This window comes from Phodopus roborovskii, unplaced genomic scaffold (genome assembly GCF_943737965.1).
Source record: "Phodopus roborovskii unplaced genomic scaffold, PHOROB, whole genome shotgun sequence".
In the NCBI taxonomy this organism is placed as follows: domain Eukaryota; kingdom Metazoa; phylum Chordata; class Mammalia; order Rodentia; family Cricetidae; genus Phodopus; species Phodopus roborovskii.
In genome coordinates, this window is record NW_026126639.1 from 7316453 (window position 1) to 7339707 (window position 23255).

The 23255-nt window shown below is 41.2% G+C and overlaps 1 protein-coding gene across 3 annotated transcripts in view; it reads right to left on the reverse strand.

The window, feature by feature from the left end:
• The window catches only part of Dennd5b (DENN domain containing 5B), a 100999-nt gene that overhangs the window by 53828 nt on the left and 23916 nt on the right, over window positions 1-23255 (reverse strand). For all 3 annotated transcript variants that reach the window (XR_007833619.1, XM_051173310.1, XM_051173312.1), the window contains 2 exons: window positions 20160-20269; window positions 9981-10647 (listed from right to left, as the gene is read on the reverse strand). Coding sequence is in view for 2 of the 3 variants with exons in the window: in XM_051173310.1 (XP_051029267.1) it covers window positions 9981-10647; window positions 20160-20269 (777 nt within the window). In the remaining variant the exon portion in view is untranslated. The remainder of the gene's footprint in view (window positions 1-9980; window positions 10648-20159; window positions 20270-23255) is intronic.

The window sequence follows — 23255 nt, forward strand, 5'->3', positions numbered from 1 at the left end:
CTTGATTCCTAGCACCCACATGGTAGCTTACAACCATCCACACCTCCAAGAGTCTCAATGACCTCTTCTTATATGTCCAAGGGCACCAAGCATGCATGTGGTACATAGACACACATGAAGGCAAAACACTAACTCATATAAGAGGAAATAATTTTAAATTAAGAAAAAAATTAAATTACATTTACTTATGTAATTGAGGAACAGGGGTCAGAGGACAACCTGTCAAAATTGGTTCTCGTTTACCAGTATGTGGATTCTGGGGGGTTTGAATTTGGGTCATTAGGCTTAGTGGCAAGCACCTTTACCTGCTAAGTTTATCTTACCAGACCATTTTTTTCTCTCTGTACTTAAAGCAAATACTTTTAGTAGATATTAAATTTTACAAGCATATTGGAAAATCATGCTATACTTCCTAAACTGGATGCACTCTGAGGCCACAATTCTGCATACTACTTTGCAGTTGGACCTGTAAAGGAAGAAACTTTCATCTTATTTTTACTGAACTTAATTATTTTTATTTAAGTGAATACCTTTAGTAGTCTACAATACTGGTTAGATGAATGACTAGTTATTATCAGATCAACCATACTAGAATCTTCATTACTTGATTACTTATTAAAACTAAAAATTTAGGTGAGACTTACTTTACACGAATACTTCCCAAGACAAACACCATGTGGTCTGAAGGGTTGGGGTCAGTCATGAGTACAAAGAATTGGCCTAATTATTTGGTAGGCATGGTTCGAAAGATGAACAAATGGATGGACGGGCGGACACACACACCAAGAAGGACAGTAATTAACAAGATATATTGTTGCTTGTAATAAGATACTATTTATGGTTTACTAAAACTTGCCTGAGGATTCAGAAAGCAAAGTCAGCCACAAGCCATAGAAGCCAGGCACACACCTTTCATCCCAGCAGCCAAAAGCTAGGAGGCGGTGGTGCACACCTTTAATCCTAGGACTCAGTATTAAGAGATAAGACAGATCTCTGTGAGTTCAAGGCCACCCAGGGATACATGAGATTGAATCAGTCTAAAAGAGTTAACGGACCACATGCATTTAATCCCAGCACTGGAGGGGCAGGAGAGATAGAAGCAGGGAGTTCAGTATTGAAGTCTCCAGCCACACTCAAGATAGGAAGGCTCAGGATCAAGGAGGATAGGAAAACATTCAATCTCAGGATTCTCCAGCCACACTGAGGAGAGAGAGGAAACAGCCTGAGGCTTGGTGAGGACTCATGGACAAGGATCAGCCCTTTCATTCTGAGGTGGAGTTAAGAAGCTAGTGGCCAGCTGCTTTGCTTCCCTGGTCTTTAGGTTGAACCCCAACATCTGTCTCTGGGTCTTTTATTCTGTGTGTGTGTGTGTGTGTGTGTGTATGTGTATGCGTGTGTGTATGTGTATGTGTGTGGTGTGTATATGTGTGTGTGTGTGTGTGCGTGTTTGTGTGTGTGTGGTGTGTTTTTGTGTGTGTGTGTGTGTGTGTGTGTGTGTGTGTGTGTTACAGTCACCTGCCTGTGGCCCCAGTTACCAAGAAAGGTAAGTGAGGCAGGAGAATCAAGAGACAGAGGCCAGCCTGGGTTATTTAGTTAAAACCCTGTTTTAACACTGGTGCCCTCTCCCCGCCACCCCGCAAAAGAGCAAATCCAGAGAAAAATGTCCTAGGATCCTATAGTGTAGATTTAAACCAGGAATTAAACTTTTTATTGTAACTTTATTACTTAGTACCACTGCTGGTATATAAGAGAATCAACATATGCCTAAGTATATTATAAGAAAATCCAAATAACCTATATAACTAGGCCATGGTTATCATCCACCATGTAGAGAACTGTTAGCAAATGACTCATTCTAACTATGCATATGCTGATGTTACAGTGCTCAGAGACCTACTTTAATTTTTCTTTTTATATTTATTTGTGTGTATGTATGGGCACAAATGTGCTACTGTAAACCTGTGGGGGTTAGAGGCCAACTGTGGGAGTCAGTTCTCTCCTCCCAGTATACCACATATCTGAGGGGACTGAACTCAGGTCACCAGCCTTGGTAGCAAGAGCCCTTATCCACTGAGCTATCTCACTGGCCCCAACCACTCATATCTTTCACAAATTAGATCCAGTTCTAGAGTTATTTTTACAGGTTTATGTGTACATTGTTCATCACAATACTTTATGGAGAATTATAAAAATTTAAAAACAAAATTAATTATTTTACTATTACTCTTCAGGTAGTCAAACCAAACAACAAAGAAACCACTCCAGGAATTAACTTGTACTTAAATAAACTGGGTTTAGCTAGGCAATGGTGGCACACACCTTTAATCCCAGCACTTAGAAGGCAGAGGCAGATGGATCTCTGTGTTCAAAGCCAACCTGGTCTACAAAGTGAGTTCCTGGACAGCTAGGACTACACAGAGACACCCTGTTTCAAAAAACAGACAGACAACCAAACATACAAACAAACAAAAGCTGAGTTTATTAGTAATTGCAGAGAAGGAACAAGTATACTCTTCAGGAACTGTCAAGTATCTTAGTGAAGAAAGACTATAATAGTATTTGGAATTTTGTAGGATAATTTAAAGCTTTAAGAAAACAGAGATTTGCTTTGGATTGGAAGCTGTCAGAAATTAAGGACTCGGTGACCTGGTAGTTATCTTGTTGCAGGATATCTGAACAAACTATGTCTATGTTTTACCTCACCCTCCTAAGGCACCTGCTTGGTTTACTAAAGAGCTGTGTAGCCAATAGCTACACAGGAGAATAGGCAGAACTTCCAGGCAGAGAGAAGAACCCAGGGTCAGAATCTGACACAGCCATAGACTCCAGCAAGACACAGGAAGTCAGACATACAGAATGGTGGAGAGGTAAAAAGTCACATGGCAGAACATAGATTAATAGAAACAGGTTAATTTAAGTTATGAGTTAGTTGTGAACAAGGCTAAGCTAAAGGCCAAGCTTTCACAATTAATAATAAGTCACCGTGTCATTATTTGGGGGCTGGCAGTCCAAACAAAACCCAACAAGAAAATCAAACTACAGTATCTCCATAGTGAGTATAAAGCTGTAATTGGGCTTAGGAATGTAGGTTAGTGAGTGGTAGAGCAATTTGCCTGGTAGGCATCAGAGAGAACGTGGTTCCATATGCATGCGTGTGTGCATGAATTTTGTGGATCACGTAACACTGTTTGTTATTCTTTTCGGGTTACTTAAGTCCTACAGAAAAGCATGGCTTAGCTGTGAGACCAGATCAGTTCGTAGAAACAGCAAGGGCTATCAGTTCTAAGACGTCAGTGTCTGATTTTATTATTCTTTCGTCATATGCCAGACAATGAGAAAGGCTAGCTTGGAGTTTTAAGCAAATTACGTTCCAACTATTCACTAAATGCCTCTCAGCTCCAAATTCATCCAGTTGTTTTAATTGGTTGGCCTTGAACCATTTTGACAATGACTATAATGCTAAGTTTTGCCAGTAGAGGGCAATGGAGACACACAGTTTCCTGGTGCCAGTATGCAATTTGTCTTGCTCTTGCTGCCTGGAGGACCAGCAGTATGGGTGTGTGGATAGATCAGGTGAGACACACTGCTGTGCCACATGCCAAGACTGTGCAGTCAGTGGATACCCCTTCATCTGGTCCTCTAACACCCTGCATGTTCAGACCTCATACCACAGTGATATCCAACAAGTCCTGTGGGTCTGTTTGCCAGTCACAGACAACATGAGCCTTGGACTTTGTCTTCTATTAGATCAGTGAAGGGGATCAGCTCTGGTCCGGGAAACATACTGACAAGTGATCGACTGGCCTTCTCCATACCTTATGAACAGAACCTTTTCAAGAGGTAGCCACTACAGCTTTGGGGTGTGGGTTCCCACTTAAATGTTTGTGCTTTATCAAGTACCCTTCAATGTTTATCCCTTTACAGCTTATTTTCCAAAATAATTCCTATTACATTCCGAGGCCTATATCACTTCATAATTTCTGTCTCCTGATTGAACCTAAACCAAAAAGAAAAGGGATTTGAACAAACTAAATTCCTAGCAAGCTGGCTAGTTTACTTGTGACGGGAGAAAAACACAGTCTCCTAGGAAATACACTCTCTTCAAGTAAGGACCGTTTGTGCTGTGGGTCTGCTTGCTTTATTTATAGAAAAACACAGTGGGAAGTAAAGATAAATTAAACGTTTTCTCTATCCTCCTGGACTTTAAGGGACGGTCTCATTTTTCCTTTACTATCATTTTCCCCACTTGTAAATGATCTGTGTCTAATCTTTTTAGGTTTGGATTCTCTACAAGATTGGTTGGTATCTCATGCATAAATGTTCTGTGTCTAACCTTTTTAGGTTTGGATTCTCTACAAAATTGGTTGATATCTCACGTACTTTTTAGCCATGAGATTGCATGGCAGAAGCACATCATCCCTTTTAACTGAGTCAAGAGATAAATAGCAGGAGCTGGAAATAAAGAACTCGCAAGATGCCTGTCTAGCACACACAAGGCCTGCATTCAGTCATTACCACAGCAAAAAAGGAGAAGAAGAAAAAAAAAAGCTTCTTTAAGCACCTTTTGCATGTGTTTATATATGTGCATGCCAGAGGTTGGTTTATATGTCTTCCTTAATTGCTTTCTAGGGTCTCTCATGGGAATCCAACAGTTTGGCTACACTGCGTGGTCACTGGCTTCCAGAGACCAGTTTTCACGACTCCTTTCCTCAGAGCTCAATTGCAAGAGTGTACCACTGCAGCAGGCTTCGATGTGTAAGAGATGGGGACTTCAACTGACCTGGCAAGCACTGACTGTGACATCTTCCCATTCGCCCATCATTCTTACTGTTCTATTCTAAAGTCTTCACACCCGGATGTGGTGACACTTTATGACCTAACAAACAAAGCTTGCCTGAAGATCAGAGTGCAAAGCTGGCCACACTGGTGAGCCACAGAGCTCAGGCAGTGGTGGCACACACCTTTAATCCCAGCACTCGGGAGACAGAGGCAGATGGATCTCTGTGAGTTCAAGGCCACCCTGGGCTACTCGAGATTGAATCTGTCTAAAAGAGAAACAGAGCTCACACAAAGGTCATCCCAGCACTGGGGAAGGGAGGTGGAGACAGGAGTGGTATGGCTGGATGGAGAGAGAGATATAAGGCAGGAGGAAACAGAGAGAGAGAGAGAGAGAGAGCAGTCGGAGGAACGGTGCAGTCTGAAGAACGGTGCAGTCTGAAGACAGGATCACCCCTCCGGTCTGAGCATTGGGAGAGGTGAGAACTCTCAAGTGGAGCTGGAGACATGGCTCAGAGGTTAAGATCATTGGCTACCAGAGGTGCTGAGTTCAATTTCCAGCAACCACAAGATGGCTCACAGCCCCATCTATAGTGAGATCTGGTGCCCTCTTCTGGCCTGCAGGCATACATGCAGGCAGAACACTGTATGCACAATAAATAAATACACCTTGAAAATGAAAAAAAAAAAAAAAAACAAAAAAACAAACAAACAAAAACTCTCTGTGGCCAGCTATTTTTTTCTCTACCTTCACTTAACACCAATATCTGACTGCAGGTTTTTATTATTAAAACCAATAGAATTCATGTTACACCTGGATACTCCCCATCAGTGACATGCTTCCTCCAACAAGGTCACATCTATCCCATATGTCCTAAACCTTTCAAATAGTGCCACTCCCTAAGTATTTAAATATATGAACCCATGAGAGCCATTTTTTTTTTCTTTTTCTGGAATTAGCTCTGTAGACTAGGCTGGCCTCGAACTCACAGTGATCCACCTGTCTCTGCCTCCTGAGTGCTGAGATTAAATGCATGTGCCACCAATGTCCAGCAATGAGAGCCATTCTTATTCAAACTACCATAAGCATATTTATTTACTCACTTATTTATTATTTATTTACTGTTTGAGACAGAATTTCTCTGTGTAGCCGTCCAGGAACTTACTTTGTAAAACCAGACTGGCCTCAAACTCACACAGATCTACCTGCCTCTGCTCTGTAAAATGCTAGGATTTCTTATTTCTTTTACAACATTAATTATTTATCTTTTCTAAACTGTTATAATTATTGTACAGGATAGTCCCATATACCTATGACAATTGGCCTGAATGTTCCTTATTGCTTTAAAAACAGAGCTAGACATGGTAACATATGTCTTCCTTGCAACCCCAGAAGTAGAAAAATGAAAATTAGGAGTTCAAAGTTATCCTCAGATACAGAGTGAGCTCAAAGCCAGCTAGGGACACATGAGACCCTGTCTTAAAAATAAATAAATGAATGAATGAATGAATGAATGAATGAATGATGCCAGGCAGTGGTGGTATACACCTTTAATCCTAAGCACTTGGGAGACAGAGGTAGGCAAATCTCTGTGAGTTCAAGGCCAGTCTGGTCTACAGAATTAGTTTCAGAACAGCTAGGGCTGTTACATAAATCCTGTCTGAACAAACAAAAAACTGAACAATTTTAATGACATTAAGGTGATACTTAACATAAAATAAGCCTAATAGTAGATGGAGCCGTGCTCACCGGGTAGAACTTTTGCCTAACATGTTCAAGGGAACTCCACGCCCCCTTTATCCCCTAAAATCTAGTAATACTAAAATATTAGTCAAAGCTGCTTTTTGGGTGAAGGTCATGGAATCACAGTTTCTTTCTATTAGAATACTAGGTTTGTTTTTATGATCGATAAACTACAGCCATCAAACCAGGTCTACTCTGGCACGACTAGCAACATGTAACGAAAAGACTTCCAATGTTTCAAGAAAACTCCAAGGAGCGTCTACTTTCTCACAACTAGTAAAGGAGAGGGCCGACAGAGAAGCCCTGCAAAAGCGCACGGGGACAGGAGTAAGGGTTGGTGCAGGTGGCAGTAACTGCTTGTTTCCTTTGTGAAGAGCCAAAGGAGGTAAGCATCAAGCCCCAAGTGTTCTGGAAGCTTTAATTATTGGTACCGAAAGTCAGACACTGGTGTTTAATTAAATCCTCCATCTTTTATATTCCTGCTATTCTTTTGAAAAGAGGTCCATATTCGCAGCTTATGACGTCTGGCTTCGTGTAATGTTCAGGGTCATGCCTTGTGTCTTCTGGCATAAAGTACCAGGGAAGAGCCTTGACTTCCTGGGTGCATTCTCATTCAAAAAAAAAAAAGACTGTGATAAAATTACTCTCTAGATAATAGACTCAATTTGTCTACATAAATTGTGGACTGAAATTTCAAATGAGTTTAATGAGCACTTTCATCACTGAAATCCATCTACTCAGATTCACTTTGGATTTTTACGGTAATCGTTTGGTTCTTGAAGAACCTTTAAATTTTACGGCATATGTTTATCAATATGTAAGAAATGAAATAGCAAATATCCTTAAAACCCCCTTACACAGAATCACCAAGGGTGAGAAATGGGCACCAGAGTGCAAATCAGAGTGATCTGTTCACTTAAGCATCTTTCCCTGAGGGGAGAGACATTATCAATGACAAAACCTACCAAAACTGCATTTACACAAGGCTTTCCATTTCACAATCTACAAATACTTAGTGTGGTACACTGATCGTGTAGCTGAAGAATGAGAAAATAATTTAAAAATGAGTAAAGAGACAGGTAAGTAAAAGTTATGTGTAGATCTAGTACAGTTACCAACACGGTTTAGTTACCTGGAGAGAGACTGACATAAGCCTAAGTTTTGGAACTACTACAGTACTTACTTGTGCTATGATTATTTATCTCCCCTGTGTCCCAATTTCCCCCTGGATAAAAGGAACATCACACATAGTCTAAAAACTCTAGATCGGTCTTCTCATTTAACATTCACAATTAATCAGGGATTAGTGGCCAAAGCACCCCAGAGACACAGGGGCAGAAAACAACACTTCTGAAAATTAAGTCAGTCTCCTCAGTACTTACAGTTAATAGGGGAAAGAAAGAGCAGAGATTCAAAACTAAGGCATTGACGGCTTCTAAAACTAATACTGATTAAACGTTTTAAAGAAATTGTTTTCTTATATGTGTATGAGGGCTTTGCTAGAATGTATGTCTGTGCTCCATACATGTGCCCGGTGTCCTTAGAGGTCAAAAGAAGGTCCAGATCTCCGGAACTAGAGTTGTGGGCAGTTGTGAGCTGCAATGTGAGTGCTGGGAATCAAATCCAAGTTATCTGCAAGACCAGCAACCCCTGTGCCATTTCTCCACCCTACTTAAGCTTCCTTCCTTCCTTTCTTTTTCTTCCTTCCTTCCTTCCTTCCTTCCTTCCTTCCTTCCTTCCTTCCTTCCTTCCTTCTTCCTTCCTTCATGAATGAGGCAGTCTACTAACTAATCCTTTGCTCTAATGCTTCTTGTTGGCAGCTGCCACCTATCCAGCAATCCTGTCCAGATCTCTGTCCCTGAGGTGTTGTTAGCTTCGACCCCCATCTTGGTCCTTGTCCACCATTTTCAGGCCCTCCAGGGCTTGGAGGACATGGCGGGCCACATTCTTGCAGCCTCTGCTGAAGTGGCTGGGTCTGACACCGTTTCTCTGCCGTCCTCCGTAGATCTTGGTCATGGAGCCAGCCCCAGCACCACTGCAGATACATAGGTGAACCAGCTCTCACCACAGGGGGCAAGCTCTTTGTGTTTGGCCAGCTTCACTGTGTCCACCCATTTGGGGACTTTCAGCTTCTGGGACTTTTTGAGGAAGGCTGCCAGAGCTCTGATGAACACCTTGCTGGTTAACGTCTTTTACAGTAACACCAGGCAACATGCGGCCTCCGCGCTGCCAACCAGGGGAAAGGGCCTATTTAAGCATTTCTAACCCTAAATTCTGAAACCGTCTGAAGCCTGACACCAAGAGCTGACATCATGCAACTCCCCAATTCTACCATCTCTCCAGGGAAAAGAGTGGGCGAGCCTCCAGCAGGTAATGAACAGGTCAGGATGAGTACTGAGGGGACGCGAGCAAGAGGGGCGTAAAGGGCGCAGACAGCCATTACAGAGCTCTCTGACAACAAAGCGCAACACTGAACAAATTATCAAAAAACTATTGCGTAGGGTAAACCGAGAAACCTCATGAAGGGCTGTCAACACACAAATAGTGTCAACACACACACAAGATGGGGAAGGATAAATATAGCCTGCTTGGCTCAGTTTCACTTACAATTTAAAATAGAAAAATAAATAAGGAAAGTGAAAAAATAAACATGACAGCCACAGTAGGGAGACTGCCCCACGATTCTGCCAGCCTGAATACAAACTAGCAAAATGCTAATCCAAATACCCATGCTGCATTTTCCAAAGTTTTAACAGTGCACACGGCCAGTTTACAATTTCCTACAATCCAGTATCTGTTACGATACAACACCTCTCTATTTCTTCGGTAAATTCATATTCAGATGGGGACGGGTCTCCTAGCTCGGCTCAGTAACAGTCATCAAAAATATACTAGTGAAACAAAATTCGACTTGCTGGCATCTTAACTAAATCTGTGTTGGGAGGACTTTGAATAAACAATAGATACAATAAAGGCAGTCATATCTGTTTCTCACCGGTACATCTTCTCTTTTCTCACCCATGGAATGCCCCTACAGGCAAATGTCCAAAGCTGTCTGCCTCAGGAAGTTGCAGAGTAAACATTACACTTATTACTTTCAAGTGTCACTTGAGTTTTCATGTAAAACTTTGCCAGTTTGCAAAGAAAGTCCATTAGTCATGTACAGTATTAGGTTTCAAAGCATCAAATGATTAATGTTGTGGATAAAGAGTTGTTGTTGTTGTGTGTGTGTGTGTGTGTGTAACCAAATTGATCAACACAACACTTTCAATTCCTTCCTGTTTTTCTCTGCAGCCACCGCCACTTCAAACAGAAACAACCTATAGTATCGAATCTCATCCAAGCCCATTCTTTTTATGCAAACAGAAGAGACCAGATCATTAGCTGATTCTGTAAGGGAATAAAATATTTCAGGGCATAATTGCTTATTTTTAGAAAAGGAAGTGCAAAGGACACCTACCTTGTGAGTAGAGCAGGATCTGCATCTCTAAAAGAACACAGGTAAACACCTGAACTAGGTTCTCTAATCCCAGGAGCTCAAAGGCCTCTCGAAGAGGGTAGTCAGAAAGAGGGAGTTCATTGGGCCCAGGCCTCTGGCAGATGACAGGTTCGTAAACGCCATAAAACTTCAGTGACCTCCCAGGAGGTGGAAGGGGTACTTCATAGAGAATATTATGGATGTAGCTCTCAAGCGGCAAGGGTGGTGGCTGCTGTGAGGTAACTGCCTTGTGAAGCTGGAGGAGGAATTTCTTGCAGGCTTGCATGAAAGGCAGAGGCGTGATCAGGCATATACTTTTTGAAACATACAAGGTGTCTCTGTTGATGTCATAAGAGTTGTATCGCTGGAGTTTCAAAAGAGAGGTTGCATCTCCCTCATCAATGCTACTCGCCAGGGAGTCCATACTGCAAGAGGACGAGGCATACACACTGCTGTACTGCTCGGCGTTGTGCATCTGGTACAGGGTCTGCATTGCTGTGCAGATCTGCTTACTTGTGACTTCTTCGTAAAAAGTGAGAACAAAGCCATAGGTGCGAGAGCCGTCTTCCCGGGTAATTATAAAGGAGTGGAACTGAGGTTCTTTGTTGTCAGCCTGTGTTCTGAAAGACAGCCCCTTAGGCATGCACAGCTGGGGAGAAATGGGAGAGAGAGCATCAGAATGTGGCATATGCCATAAATTCAAACTCCCCCCCCCTCGAAAAAAAGAGGGGGGGATGATTTTCTCTTTACCAGGATCCAAAGGTTTGATCCAGATTTAAACTTCAGCAATAGCTTTAAATTAGAAACACAGTGTAAGATCTTCACTTACATATAGATAAAATGTTCTCAAGGGAAATGGACGTGGGGCGGATTTGGCTCAGTGGTTACAGCCCTGGGTCGGTTCCTGGGGCCCATATAGGAAAAACCAAGAACTAACTCCTACAAACTGTCCTCTTACCCACACACACGTGCACACACACGTGCACACACACGTGCACACACACGTGCACACACACACGCACGCGCGCGCACACACACACGCACACACACACGCACACACACACACACAGTAAATAAATATATTTTTAAAGTAGATGTAAACACATACATGGAAAAGAATATTCGCTGTGTGGGCGTCACACAAAGAGGGTTTTTACTAAAAATGAGGAGACTGGAGCCTGAGAGGTGGCTCAGCAGGTAATGTGGCTGCTGTTAAGCCTTAGTTCCATCACCAGAACACACCCGGTGGAGGGTGGAAGCTGTTTCCTGACTTCCACACACAGTGGTGTGCACACAGACACATGCACACACACACACACAAAACCCAACACTAAACACGTGTAAAATATTTAAAAAGAAACTTTTAATGTTTGTTTATTATGTGTACACTTGTCAGAAGAGGGCACCAGATCTCATTATAGACGATCGTGATCCACTATGTGGTTGCTGGGAATTGAACTCAGGGCCTACTGGAAGAGCAGGTAGGTGTTCTTAACCTCTGAGCCATCTCTCCAGCCCCTTACAATTATAAAAGAAAATGAGATCTTTGATTAGGACTCAGCAACTCAGTTTAAAAAAAAAAAAAATCCCTGATCTTGAACAAAACTTGATGACAGACCATGCTGGCACACTTTACAAATACTTAACTACTGTTCTTTTCTTTGAGACGGGGTCTATATAGAGCCCTGGCTGATGTAGAACTCCCTATATAGACCAGGCTGGCCTTGAACTCACAAAGATCCACCCACCTCTGCCTCAGGAGTGCTAGGATTAAAGATGTGTGCCACCACACACAGCCTTAAGTGCTATTTTTAATGATTATGATAGTGTTGGGGGGGGTGAAAGCTCTTTCTATTAGTGAAAAAGAAGTTAACAGAAATAAAAACAACAGTTCTCCTAAGCAGGACAGAAAGACAGAAGATTAAGGAGCTAGGAGAAAAGAAAGGAATCCCCATACACCAGAGTCTGGCTGAGATATCTGTTAGATGAAAATCGGGGATCCCACCCAGCACTGGGTTGCTGCTCTGCTAGAAGACCAGGGTTTGATTTCCATTAACCACATGGTAGCTTACAACCGGCTGTTCACTCCAGTTCCAGGTGATCCTAACCCTCTACTGGCCTCTCTTGATACCAGGCATAGCGTGCAGTGCATGCTCATATATGAAGGCAAAACACCCGTGTACATAATTTAAAAAGTCTCTTCCTCTGCAGTCCTTGTGACCGAGAGTAGTTTTGCTTTATCAAGCTGTAATGCTACCCAAGCCTATGACATCCATCACTCTATGACCTCTTTTTAAGTTCATTGGCAACCCTTTGAGATACAAGTTCACAAGATATCAAAAAAAAATGTACATTTGGCTTTATTTTATTGTATTTATTTTTAAGACAGAGTCTCACTATGTAGCTCTGGCTGTCCTAGAATTCAATATGTAGTCCAGGCTGGTCTCAAAGAGGTCGCAGAGATCTGCTTGGCTCTGCCTTTGTCTATCGAATTCTGGGGTTAAGGGAGCACATCATCACACCCAGACAAATAGCTACTTTAAAGATACTTAAGAGTGATTCTCCCTGAGCATCTCTGTCAAAAATCTCTGAATGTATTCCAACTCTGCTTTATACAGGTATTGTGGAATATTATTTTAACATGTGTTACATTTGCTTATGCCATGGAACATTTGTTTAATGATACAGAGATGTGTTTCATTCGTTTATGTTGTATTTGTTTAACTCTGTGAAGCTCTGTTATGGTGCCTGTCTAAAACACCTGATTGGTCTAATAAAGAGCTGAATGGCCCATAGCAAGGCAGGAGGAAGGACAGGAGGGGCTGGCTGGCAGAGAGAATAAAATAGAAGGAGAAAAAGACAGAAGAAGAGAAGGAGCCACCCAGCTACGCATGGAATAAGAATGAAAGAAAAGATATGTAGAAACAGAGAAGTAAAAGCCCACAGGCAAAATTAAAAAAAAAAAAAAAAAAAAAAAAAAAAAGGTAGACAGAAAGGTTAAGAAAACTGGCTAGCCCAACCATTTATAAGAAAGAATAAACCTCTGTGTATTTATTTAGGAGTTGGGTGATGCCCCCCTCAAACCCAAAAGAGTTAAAAAAAAAAAAAAAAAAAAAAAAAAAAAAACACCACCACCAACACACAAGCCAATCATAAAACTTTTTTTATTAAGGACAAAGTCAAAATTCCTACGTTTTTGTGAATAGAAGTTTCTGAAAAGATGTGTTTCTGACTGACTGACCCTGCAGATGCTGGCATCACTTTTACTATTTTGAACAAATACATGCATTATCCTAGAAAAATAAACTTTGAAAATGAAACCTTTTTATTTACTAAATCAGAAGGGTAGAACAAGATACTTTAAATTATTTGTAATAGATTTTAAGAGGCCCAAATAAGGTTCATTTTGTGGCAGATTATACTTTTACAATGACTCCAACAATACTTCTAGTTCTATACACTCTTCAAGAATCTTGCCATGCCCCACATTAAGAGGTTCCTGAATCCAGCCAGGCTGTTGAGAATGCCTATACCAGAGTAGCAAACTTTTTCTACAGAGTCGGATAACGATTTGAGTCTGACTCAACTCCACCATACAATGTGAAAAACATAGGCTCGGGATGGCCGTGTTCTACCTTGACTAAACAAGAATAAACAGTTTAAAATTGTTATTATATTTAAAAAGAATAAACAGTTATATGGATTTGTACAGGGGGAAATGTTCAATCTCCCCTACAATTAAATCCAACAGCAGACTGGGCGTTTGATCCCAGCACTTGGAAGGCAGAGGCAGGCAGATCTCTGTGAGTTCAAGTCCAGCCTGGTCTACAGAGCGAGTTCCAGGACAGGCTCCAAAGCAATAGAGAGAAACCCTGTCTCGAAACGCCCTCCCCCCAAAAAAGGAAAAACTTTCAACAGCAGTGACAAATGACACATAATGACAGCTGACAGGGATGGAAAAAAAAAAAAAAAGGCAGCTCCACCTCTCACTGCAAACATCCTGGGAGTCTTGAAGCAACAAAGAAGAAGACTAACTGGTGGCGATGGCCGTGTTTGCGGCAGGCAGCATCACAGTGGACCACAAGGACATCATCTATGATGTGTTTTGTCTTCTGCAGGTGCCAGCCAGATGGCCATCTGCTCCAGCCACAGACCAGAATGTCAAGGTTTAACAGTACTGAACAAACACCAGTGCCCTCAGGGAGAGGTGGTTCCCGTCTCAGGAGATAAAAGTGAAAACGGAGACTGGCATCGTACTGCTAGCCGGAAGACACACAGTGTACCTGCACGGTGTGTGATGTGTGCTTGAACAGCTGCAGTGTGGGAAGAAATGGGAGACTCAAAAGACGAGCTGCGGGGACAGAGTCGTTGGGTGAAGGGGACGCGACTCCAGGAGACAGCAGAGCATCCATTACTAATGTGAAATTTGCCCCGTGCATATGGGTCTGACGTCAGCAGCCTGTTCGGCAGATGGTATAGTAAGAACATGTGGGGCACCAGATGTTAACTATGGGTCTCAGCCAGTGGTCTCTGCAGAGTGAGACCTCATGTAAACTGAGCTGTAGCTGCTGCATTTCTTGGAACGCTTCCAGCTCTTGGGCTCACTCCTCCACCATGGCTGTGGAAATGACTACAGTAGTCTAGTTCATGCAATGGCCAAGGTTCAGAGGATTTTGATTTGATTTGTTTGTTTGTTCTTGTGAGACAGGCTTTCTCTGTGTAACAGCTCTGGCTGTCCTGGAACTCGCTTTGTAGACCAGGCTGGCCTCTCAGAGATCTGCCTGCCTCTGCCTCCCAAGTGCTAGGGATTACAAGTGTGCGCTTTCTGTTGAGACAACATCACCAAAACCATTCTTTTTTTCCTTTTTTGTAAGTGTTCTTGAAACTTGGGGTTAAAAACTAAAAAGATTGTTAACGTCCTCATAAATAGATGGGAGGAGGTAAAATATTTTATTCCTTTTGAAAATTTTAGGCATATGTCTTCCACTTTCTAAAGCAAGCTACGATGATAGGCTTTTATAATTTTAATTTGAAACTAAATGAATGTTTCTCATAGATTTAAAACAAAGCAAACAAACAAAAAAAGCAAAGAAAAAGAAAAACGGCTAACCCGAAACTATCCCGAAACTATCATGCTACATGGCAAGATCAGATGAAGAGACACGCATGGTGACACATGTCCTGGCTAGGAACCCTTGCCTAGGAAAGAGACCGTGAATACCAGTCTTCAGCTGGCATCTCTCTTGAGTCTGTAAATCAATCATTCTAATGTACAATGGAGTAGAGCCTGCCAAGTCTACCTGAATCACAGATTTCTATGCCAGTTATCTTATTACTTACTTACTTATTGTTTTTAAAACACAGTCTATGTATGTGGGCAGGCTTGTGTGGCCAAAGACGGTCTTGACTTTCTAACCCTGCTGTTCCTACCTCCCCAAATGCTAGAACTAAAGGTCTTGCTACCATGCCTCCTCGCTCGCTACATTTTCTAAAAAGGATTTACTTTTTATTTTATGTACACGAATGTTTGGCCTGTATATACGTATGTGTACCATGCACCTGCCTGGTACCCAGGAAAGTCTAAAGATAGTGCCAGATCCCCTGGAACTGGAGACAGTTGTGAGCTGCTATGCGTGTGCTGGGAGCTAAATCCGGGTCTTCTTAAAGAGCAGCCAGTGCTCTTAATTGCCATTGCGGACATGTCTTTAGTTTCTCTTTTTATATCAGGCAGACAATGTGAAAATGTAGTGACATGCAAAGACACTGCTAAAAGTCAAATTTAAATTTTTTTTATTTCATATTGTTTTTGTTTTTTTTTTTTTTTTTTTTTTTTGTTGTTTTTGCTTTCACTGTTTTTGTTTTATTGATACAGTCTCATGTATTCCAGTCTGGCCATAAACTCTCTACACAGACAGCCAAGAATGAGTTGCTTGATGATGTCACTAGGCAGGCTAAGACTTCACTTTATTGACAGGCTTTCCCACCATCTAGCCCAGAGAATCAAAAAGCTCACAATGGTTTTGAAAAGTGGCCAAATATTCAGTTCAGTTAAGGGTTTGTCTTTCTTGAGCACACAGTCAAACATTTACAGGGAAAGCTTGCCAAAAGTTATATTCAAGCGAAGAAAGACTTCCTATGCCACAGACAACAGATGTAAGAATTTTTCTTAAATGCTATTCTACAAATTAAAAAGGCAAAATTTGTGTTCTAAATTCTGGGAATCCTGAATTGGAAAATATAATGACTTTTTCAAAGTCAGAATTATATAAGTTACCAGGAACAAAGATATTAAGTCCCTCAGATAACCTGGGACATAAATCATAATTTGCTCAGCATGGCTCTAACTCTCTTAACACACAAAACTGTTATTTACTAACAATATCCTCTTCAACCAACAAATAAGATAACTGAAAATAAGATGTGTCTTATAACCAAATATTGGACAATGCTGTCCATGAGTGGAAAGTGACACCTTCTCTGAGAACATTTTATCTAAAATAAAATCTTAAGAATCAATAAGAATTTACCTTGGGTGCTGAGTCATTAAGTCATTAACACTGTTCTTTCGGAGGACCAGGGTTCAGTTCCCAGGACCTAAGTCAGGAAGCTCACGATGGCCTGCAAGTCAAGTTCCAGGGGATCCTATATATCTTTGATCTACACAGGCACTGGCACTGACATACCCACACAAATGCACATTAAAAAATAATTTTAAAGCATGCATGTATGTACACGTGTGGTTGCACCCATGCTATGGTGTATGTTTAGAAGCCAGGGGATAACTTTTTGGGAACTAATTCTATCCTTCTACAGTGTAGGTTCTGGGGACTGAACTGAAGTTATTAGGTTTGGAGGTAAGTGCCTTTATCTGCTGAGCTATCTCACTGACCCTAAAATAAATCTCCGTTAAAAAAAAAAAAAAATTAATTGGCTGGGTGTTGGTGGCACACGCCTTTGATCCTAGCCCTTGGGAGGCAGAGAGAGATAGGTGGATCTCTGTGAATTCGAGGCCAGCCTGGTTTACAGAGCTAGTTCCAGGACAGGTTCTGAAACAATACAGAGAAACCCTGTCTCGAAAAACCAATAATAATAATAATAATTCACCATGGGAAAGAGACTCAAGCTAAGAGAAGTATCAGCATAAGCAGAAGCCAATGGAAGAACAGAACAGGCAGGAGTAGAAACTGATTAAACAGTGATTAATAACTGAAAGGAAGAACTCTTGGATGGTCCTGAACCAAGAGAAGCAGACAACTGACTGTGTGCATACAGGAGAATGTAAGACAGCTCATGTGCTCTTAACTGCTAAGCCACCCCAGCCCCTAAAATGAGACTACCAGTGGGAATGGACACGTCTGTCCACTCCTGGGGCTCCTTCCCTCCTATTGGGTTGCTTTGTCCAGCCTCAGTATGAGGGCTCTGCCTTGTCTCGCTGTGTCTTGTTTTGCCATGTTTGGATGTTGTCTGTTTTCTGAAGGGAAATGGAGGGAAGTCGATCTGGGGGGAGAGAGAAGTGGAAACTAGGAGTAGTGGAGGGAGGGGAAACCGCGGTCGGATATACTATGTGGGAGAATTTATATTTTCTATATAATTAGTTAATAATAATTACTATTTTTAATACGTTAAAACTATAAGAGCACTCGTAACAAAATGGAATTGTTAATGTTAAGTAAACTCACATTCTAAATGAATTTGGAACTATTTAAAAAACAGAAGAATTGGGTGATGGTGGTTTACGCTTTTAATCCCAGCACTTGAGAGGCAGAGGCAGGTGGATTTCTCTCAGTTTGAGGACAGCCTGGTCTACAAAGTAAGTTCCAGAACAACCAGGGCTACACAGAGAGACCCTGCCTAGAAAGTCCCACCAAAAAAAGGAATGATCTACACTCAGAAACTCATTGCATGATTATGTACAAGCTACCTAACATCTACAAAACAAGGATAAGAATTGGCATTGGGCATACGTAAGCATGGATACTAATTACTTTTCATCATTATGACCAAATACCTGACAATAAACACTAAGGAAGCATGGTGTTTTGAATAAGAATGCCACCCTCCAAATAGGGCATTCTTATTCAAGATGGCTCGGAGGTTAAAAGCACTGACTGCTCTTCCAGAGGTCCTGAGTTCAAGTTCCAGCAATCACATGGTGGCTCAACCATCTTTAGTGGGATCTGATGCCTTCTTCTACCACAAAGGTATACATGCAGATAGAGCTCTCACACATAAAATAAATAAATTAAAAAAAAAAAATGCCGGGCACAGAGGCAGGTGGATCTCTGTGCGTTCAAGACCAGCCTGGTCTGTAAGAGCTGATTCTAGGACAGGCTCTGAAGTTACCCAGAGAAACCACGTCGAAAAGAACTGCCAACTCCCCCCCCCCCAGAAAAAAAAAAAAAGACTGCCGCCATAGGCTCGTACATTTGAAGCCTAGTCACCAGGAAGTGCACTATTTGAAAGAGTAGAATGATTTGAAGGTTTAACTTTATTGGAGGAAGTATGTCATTGGGGGTGGGATTTGAGGTTTCAAAAGCCCAATCCAAGTCCAGGAGTGCTCTCCCTCTCCCTCCCTCTCTGAGCCACTGGGACAGTACCTGCCTGCATCCCTCCATGCTCCCAGCTATGATGGCAATGGACTAAATCTCTGAAACTGTAAGAAAGCACCCAATTAAATGTGTTCTCCTATAAGAGTTGCCATGGTCATGGTGTCTCTTCACAGCAATACAACACTAAGACAGGATGGAAGGTTTTCTCTCGCTCACCATGTAAGAGGAGCTACAGGCTGTCAGGACAATGGGAGCATGAGGCAGGCAGAGAGAAAGCCAGGTGCTCAGCTTGCCCTCCCTACCTCAATTTTTATTCAGTCTGGGACACAAAGTCTAAGGGAAGGTATCACCTACATCCAGTTAAACCTATCTGCAAACATCTTCAGAGACAAACCTAGAGGTGTGCCTCCTAGGTGATTCCAAATCCAGATAAGCTGACACGCAGAGATTAACCATCCCGATGCACATGTGAAAACAACAGACCTCCTTTGCTTACAATCAGGGCACAATGGAATCATTCATGTTTTTTGTGTGGGGGATATGGGTTAAGTAAGCACATGTGTTTCAAAGTCAGAAAACAACTTTCACAAGTTGGTTCTCTCCTCCTATGGGATTTGAGAGTAGAACTCACGTCTTCGGGTTGCACGGCAAGAACTTTTACCCACTGAGCCATCTCACTGACCAAGGAAACGTCTAACCACTCCTGGATGACATAATGCCTGGACTAAAATGCTTCATAAACAATTCCTAGTGATGATTAAATGCCGTATTTAAGCTCCTCCACAGCCCAGGTGTGGTGGATCATAGCACTCAAGAGGCTGGGGCAGAAAGCCTGCCAAAAGGGCCAGGTCAGTCTGGTTAGAGTGAAACCCTGTCTATTAAAGAGAAACATGTTGGTAAGATAGCTCTGTGGGTGAAAAGATACTTAGGACCAAACCTGACCAACTGAGTTTGATCACCGGGACAGAAACTGCAGAAAGAGAAAACAAGTTGTCCTCTGATCTCCACATGCATGCTGTGGTCTATCTGAGCCCCCCCACACACACACGGGGGGGGGGGGTAAAGCAGTTTTAGAGTTCCTTTCCATGTCTGGGGAAAATAACAATACAAGCCAAATACACACTATTCGTTGATAAATGGTTATCACTGTTTACCAAGCATCAGGTATTCACACAAACCCAAACACAGCTTAGTAGTAGGTAATAAAATGGACTTGAGGTTCTGTTGTATATTACTAACAACTAATATACTGTCATAATTGCTGTGGAAAATCTGAGAAAGTATCTTCTCTGAGACTCAGTTTCCCCATCTGTAAGAATAGACAGGGGTCTGTGGAGAGATGACTTGGTGCTTCAGAGAATATTCTTCCAGAGGACCTGAACTGAACCTCTAACTCCAGCTACAGGGGATCTGATGACCTCTTCTGGCCTGGGTGGGCACTCACACACATGTAGCATACAAAAAATAGACACATATCTTTAAACAACAAAATCTTAAAAACACTATTTCTCATAGAATGTAACAGATTAGTTGTAATGAACAAGACATTTATCATTTATATCTTAACAAAAAGAATGCTGAAGAAATAGGAAAGAAAAAGGAAAATATTTACCATGTTCACTGCATCTTGATCAAAAGGGTTCCATTCTATGTTCTGAGGATAGTGTGCCAGAACTTTAGATTTGAATGTTCTTCTCAAAGGACTCTGGTCAAAATTTTCACCTACAACAAATAATAATCAATGAATAACTGGAACTTTAAAAGACACAACAATTTTTAAAATATTATTTATATATACATATATACATATAATATATATATATATATATTTGTTATTATCTTTTGAGACAGAGTTTCTCTGTGTAGCCCTGATTGTCCTGGAACTGGCTCTATAGACCAGGCTAGCCTCAAACTCAGAAATCTGCCTGCCTCCTGAGTGCTGGGATCAAAGGTGTATGTCATCACACCTGGCTAATATATATGTTTATCTTTAAAAACATTTACTGATTATATTTCATAACCTTATTTGAAAAATACTTGTCAACTGGAGAACTATCAGTAAAAAATCTGTACTCAGGAGGCAGAGGCAGGTGGATCTCTGTAAATTCTATGTAGTGAATCCCAGGCCAGCCAAGGTTACATGGTGAGACCTTGTCTCAAAACCCCCACAAAAGTAATAAAGAAAAATTAAAAAAACAAAACAAACAAACAAAAGAAACCTGTACTTAAAACCTAAATTTTAAAATTACAGCTGTATTTAACACTAAAAGTCAAAATATGCTAATATCATTGGTGCATGTAATTATTGTACTCATTTCAACATACAGAAATAGAAACATGTTAGGCATTGGTGGCACACACCTTTGATCCCAACACTCGGGAGGCAGAGGCAGGCAGATCTCTGTGAGTTTGAGGCCAGCCTGGTCTACAGAGCTAGTTCCAGGACAGGCTCCAAAGCAACACAGAGAAACCCTGTTTCAAAAACCTGTTTAACAAACAAACAAAACGTTATATAGAAACATTTCAATGAAGAGTATGATACTGAATTTTTTCACACAAACAATTCTGCAGCACAGGTAGGCAATTTTGTTAAGTTGCCACAAAAGTGTCTGACAGATGGGGTTTTACACACAGATTTTCAATGACTGAATCAACAAAATCAAAAACGTCATTGCTGGCCTGTCTAATGGGTAAAATACACTAAACACGTTAACCTTTTAAAGAAAAAAGTAATTCTATACCCAAGTCAACACCTGTCAAATTTCTAGAAAGGTAATTGTAGACAGAGGTGTCACACATCTTTAATCCCAGTACCTGGGAGGCAGAGGCAGGTGAATCCCCAAATTCAAGACCAGCCTGGTCTACACAGTAAGTTCCAGGATTGCCAGGGCTACATAGAAAAACCCTGTCTCCAACCACCATGCCTCAAGGAAAGAAAAAAAAAAAAAAAATCAGTGAGAGTAATCAGATTTGTTCTTCATTTCCTTGACCGAATTAATTCCCGTAAGACTGTTACCCCCAAATAGCTTAGTTTCATAAAATAGCTTCATTCAGCTGGATCTTAAACACTCAATGTAAAAAAGTTAGTATCCAAGAATTAGAAGACCTCAAAGGAATTTCACCATTCCCTGTTTTTCTTTTCTTTTCTTTGGTCTCTTTGAGACTATTATCAGCTCTGGCTTCTTGGTGCTCACTGTGATTCACCTGTCTTTGCCTCCAGAATGCTGGGATCAAAGAGCTGGATGTCTTCTACTTTTCAGTTATAATTATGTACAAACTACAGCTATAGAAAGATATGAATGTAATTTACCAGTATTTGCACAATTAAAAGAATCACAAAGCAATCAGGCTTAGAAGTAGCACTGACATCTTACAAGATGTGACTGTGTCCACTTAGGATAAATATATGAAAAGATACTAAAACAGCTTTGAGTTGTATGAGTTAAAAAAAAAAAAAATCACACAAGGGAAATGTTACCCACTGACATCTTACTGGAAACTACAATGTTAAATGTATAGGAACTTTTATGAATAAAGCATATAATTTAAATGTATTTGCTGAAAACAACTAAACTACAGTTTCTAATTGAAGTCCTTAACAAATGGTCATTTTTCCTTTGGAGTCTCTTGATTTTTTTAGTCACATACCATGGCTCTGTATCTTTCCAGTATGTAGTGTAACACGAAAAATAAATGACCCAGGGACTGATACTGGGGTTCAAACTTTAAGCTGAACATCTGAAAAGCAAAGTAGCTGGCCACTAGCTCTCACCTCTAGCTCAGGCTGACAGGGCTGAACCACATACCAGCTCCCAGGATTAAAGGTGTGCATCACCACCTCCTAGCTTCTGGCTGCTGGGATTAAAGGTGAGTATCACCACTGCCTGATCTCTACAGCTTAATGCTGACTTTGCTTTTCTGAATCTTCAGTCAAGCTTTAATAAATCATAAATAATGTATCACTACATGCAGTTCCATATTCTAAGAGTTGAGAGCTTCTACCTCCAGAACAGAAACTGTCAAAGGCACCCCAAAACTAGGTGTGATTTTTCATGTCTATAATTGTAGCAGTTGAGAGGGAGAGGCATGAAGATCATCACTGTGAATGCTAGGTCAATTTGGGCTACATAGTGGATTCCAGGCCAGCCTGGGCTACAGAGTTGAGTTCTTTCTCGATAAATAAATAAACAAACAAGTAAATAAATGCTTTCTTGGGGCTGGAGGGATGGCTCAGCAGTGAAGAGCACTGGCTGCTCTTCCAGAGGACCTGAGTTCAATTCCCAGCAACCACATGTTGGCTCATATCTGTAATGAAATCTGTTGCCCTCTTCTGGCCTGTAGACATATATTCAGGCAGAACACTGTATACATAATAAATAATCTTTAAATAAATAAAAAAAATGCTTTCTTAGGAAATTCACCAATTTTAATAGCTTGCTCTTAGGTTACCTAATAATGACCAACAGTTGATGAGATGTTAACCATGAGTCAATGTGACTGAGGAACACAGAATCCAGGATTCAAAATTGTTGACTTCTGAATAAATGATGTTCTTAAGGTGTACTGTATGTTTGTGCAAACACTCAGATATTTTATATTTTCATGGTTTACAAGAAGACTAGCTTTCACTTCACTTTTGGCTTATCAATAAGTAAATAGACAGCCAAGAAAAAGGTCCTCTGATCTAAAAATCTACACTACTCAGCTG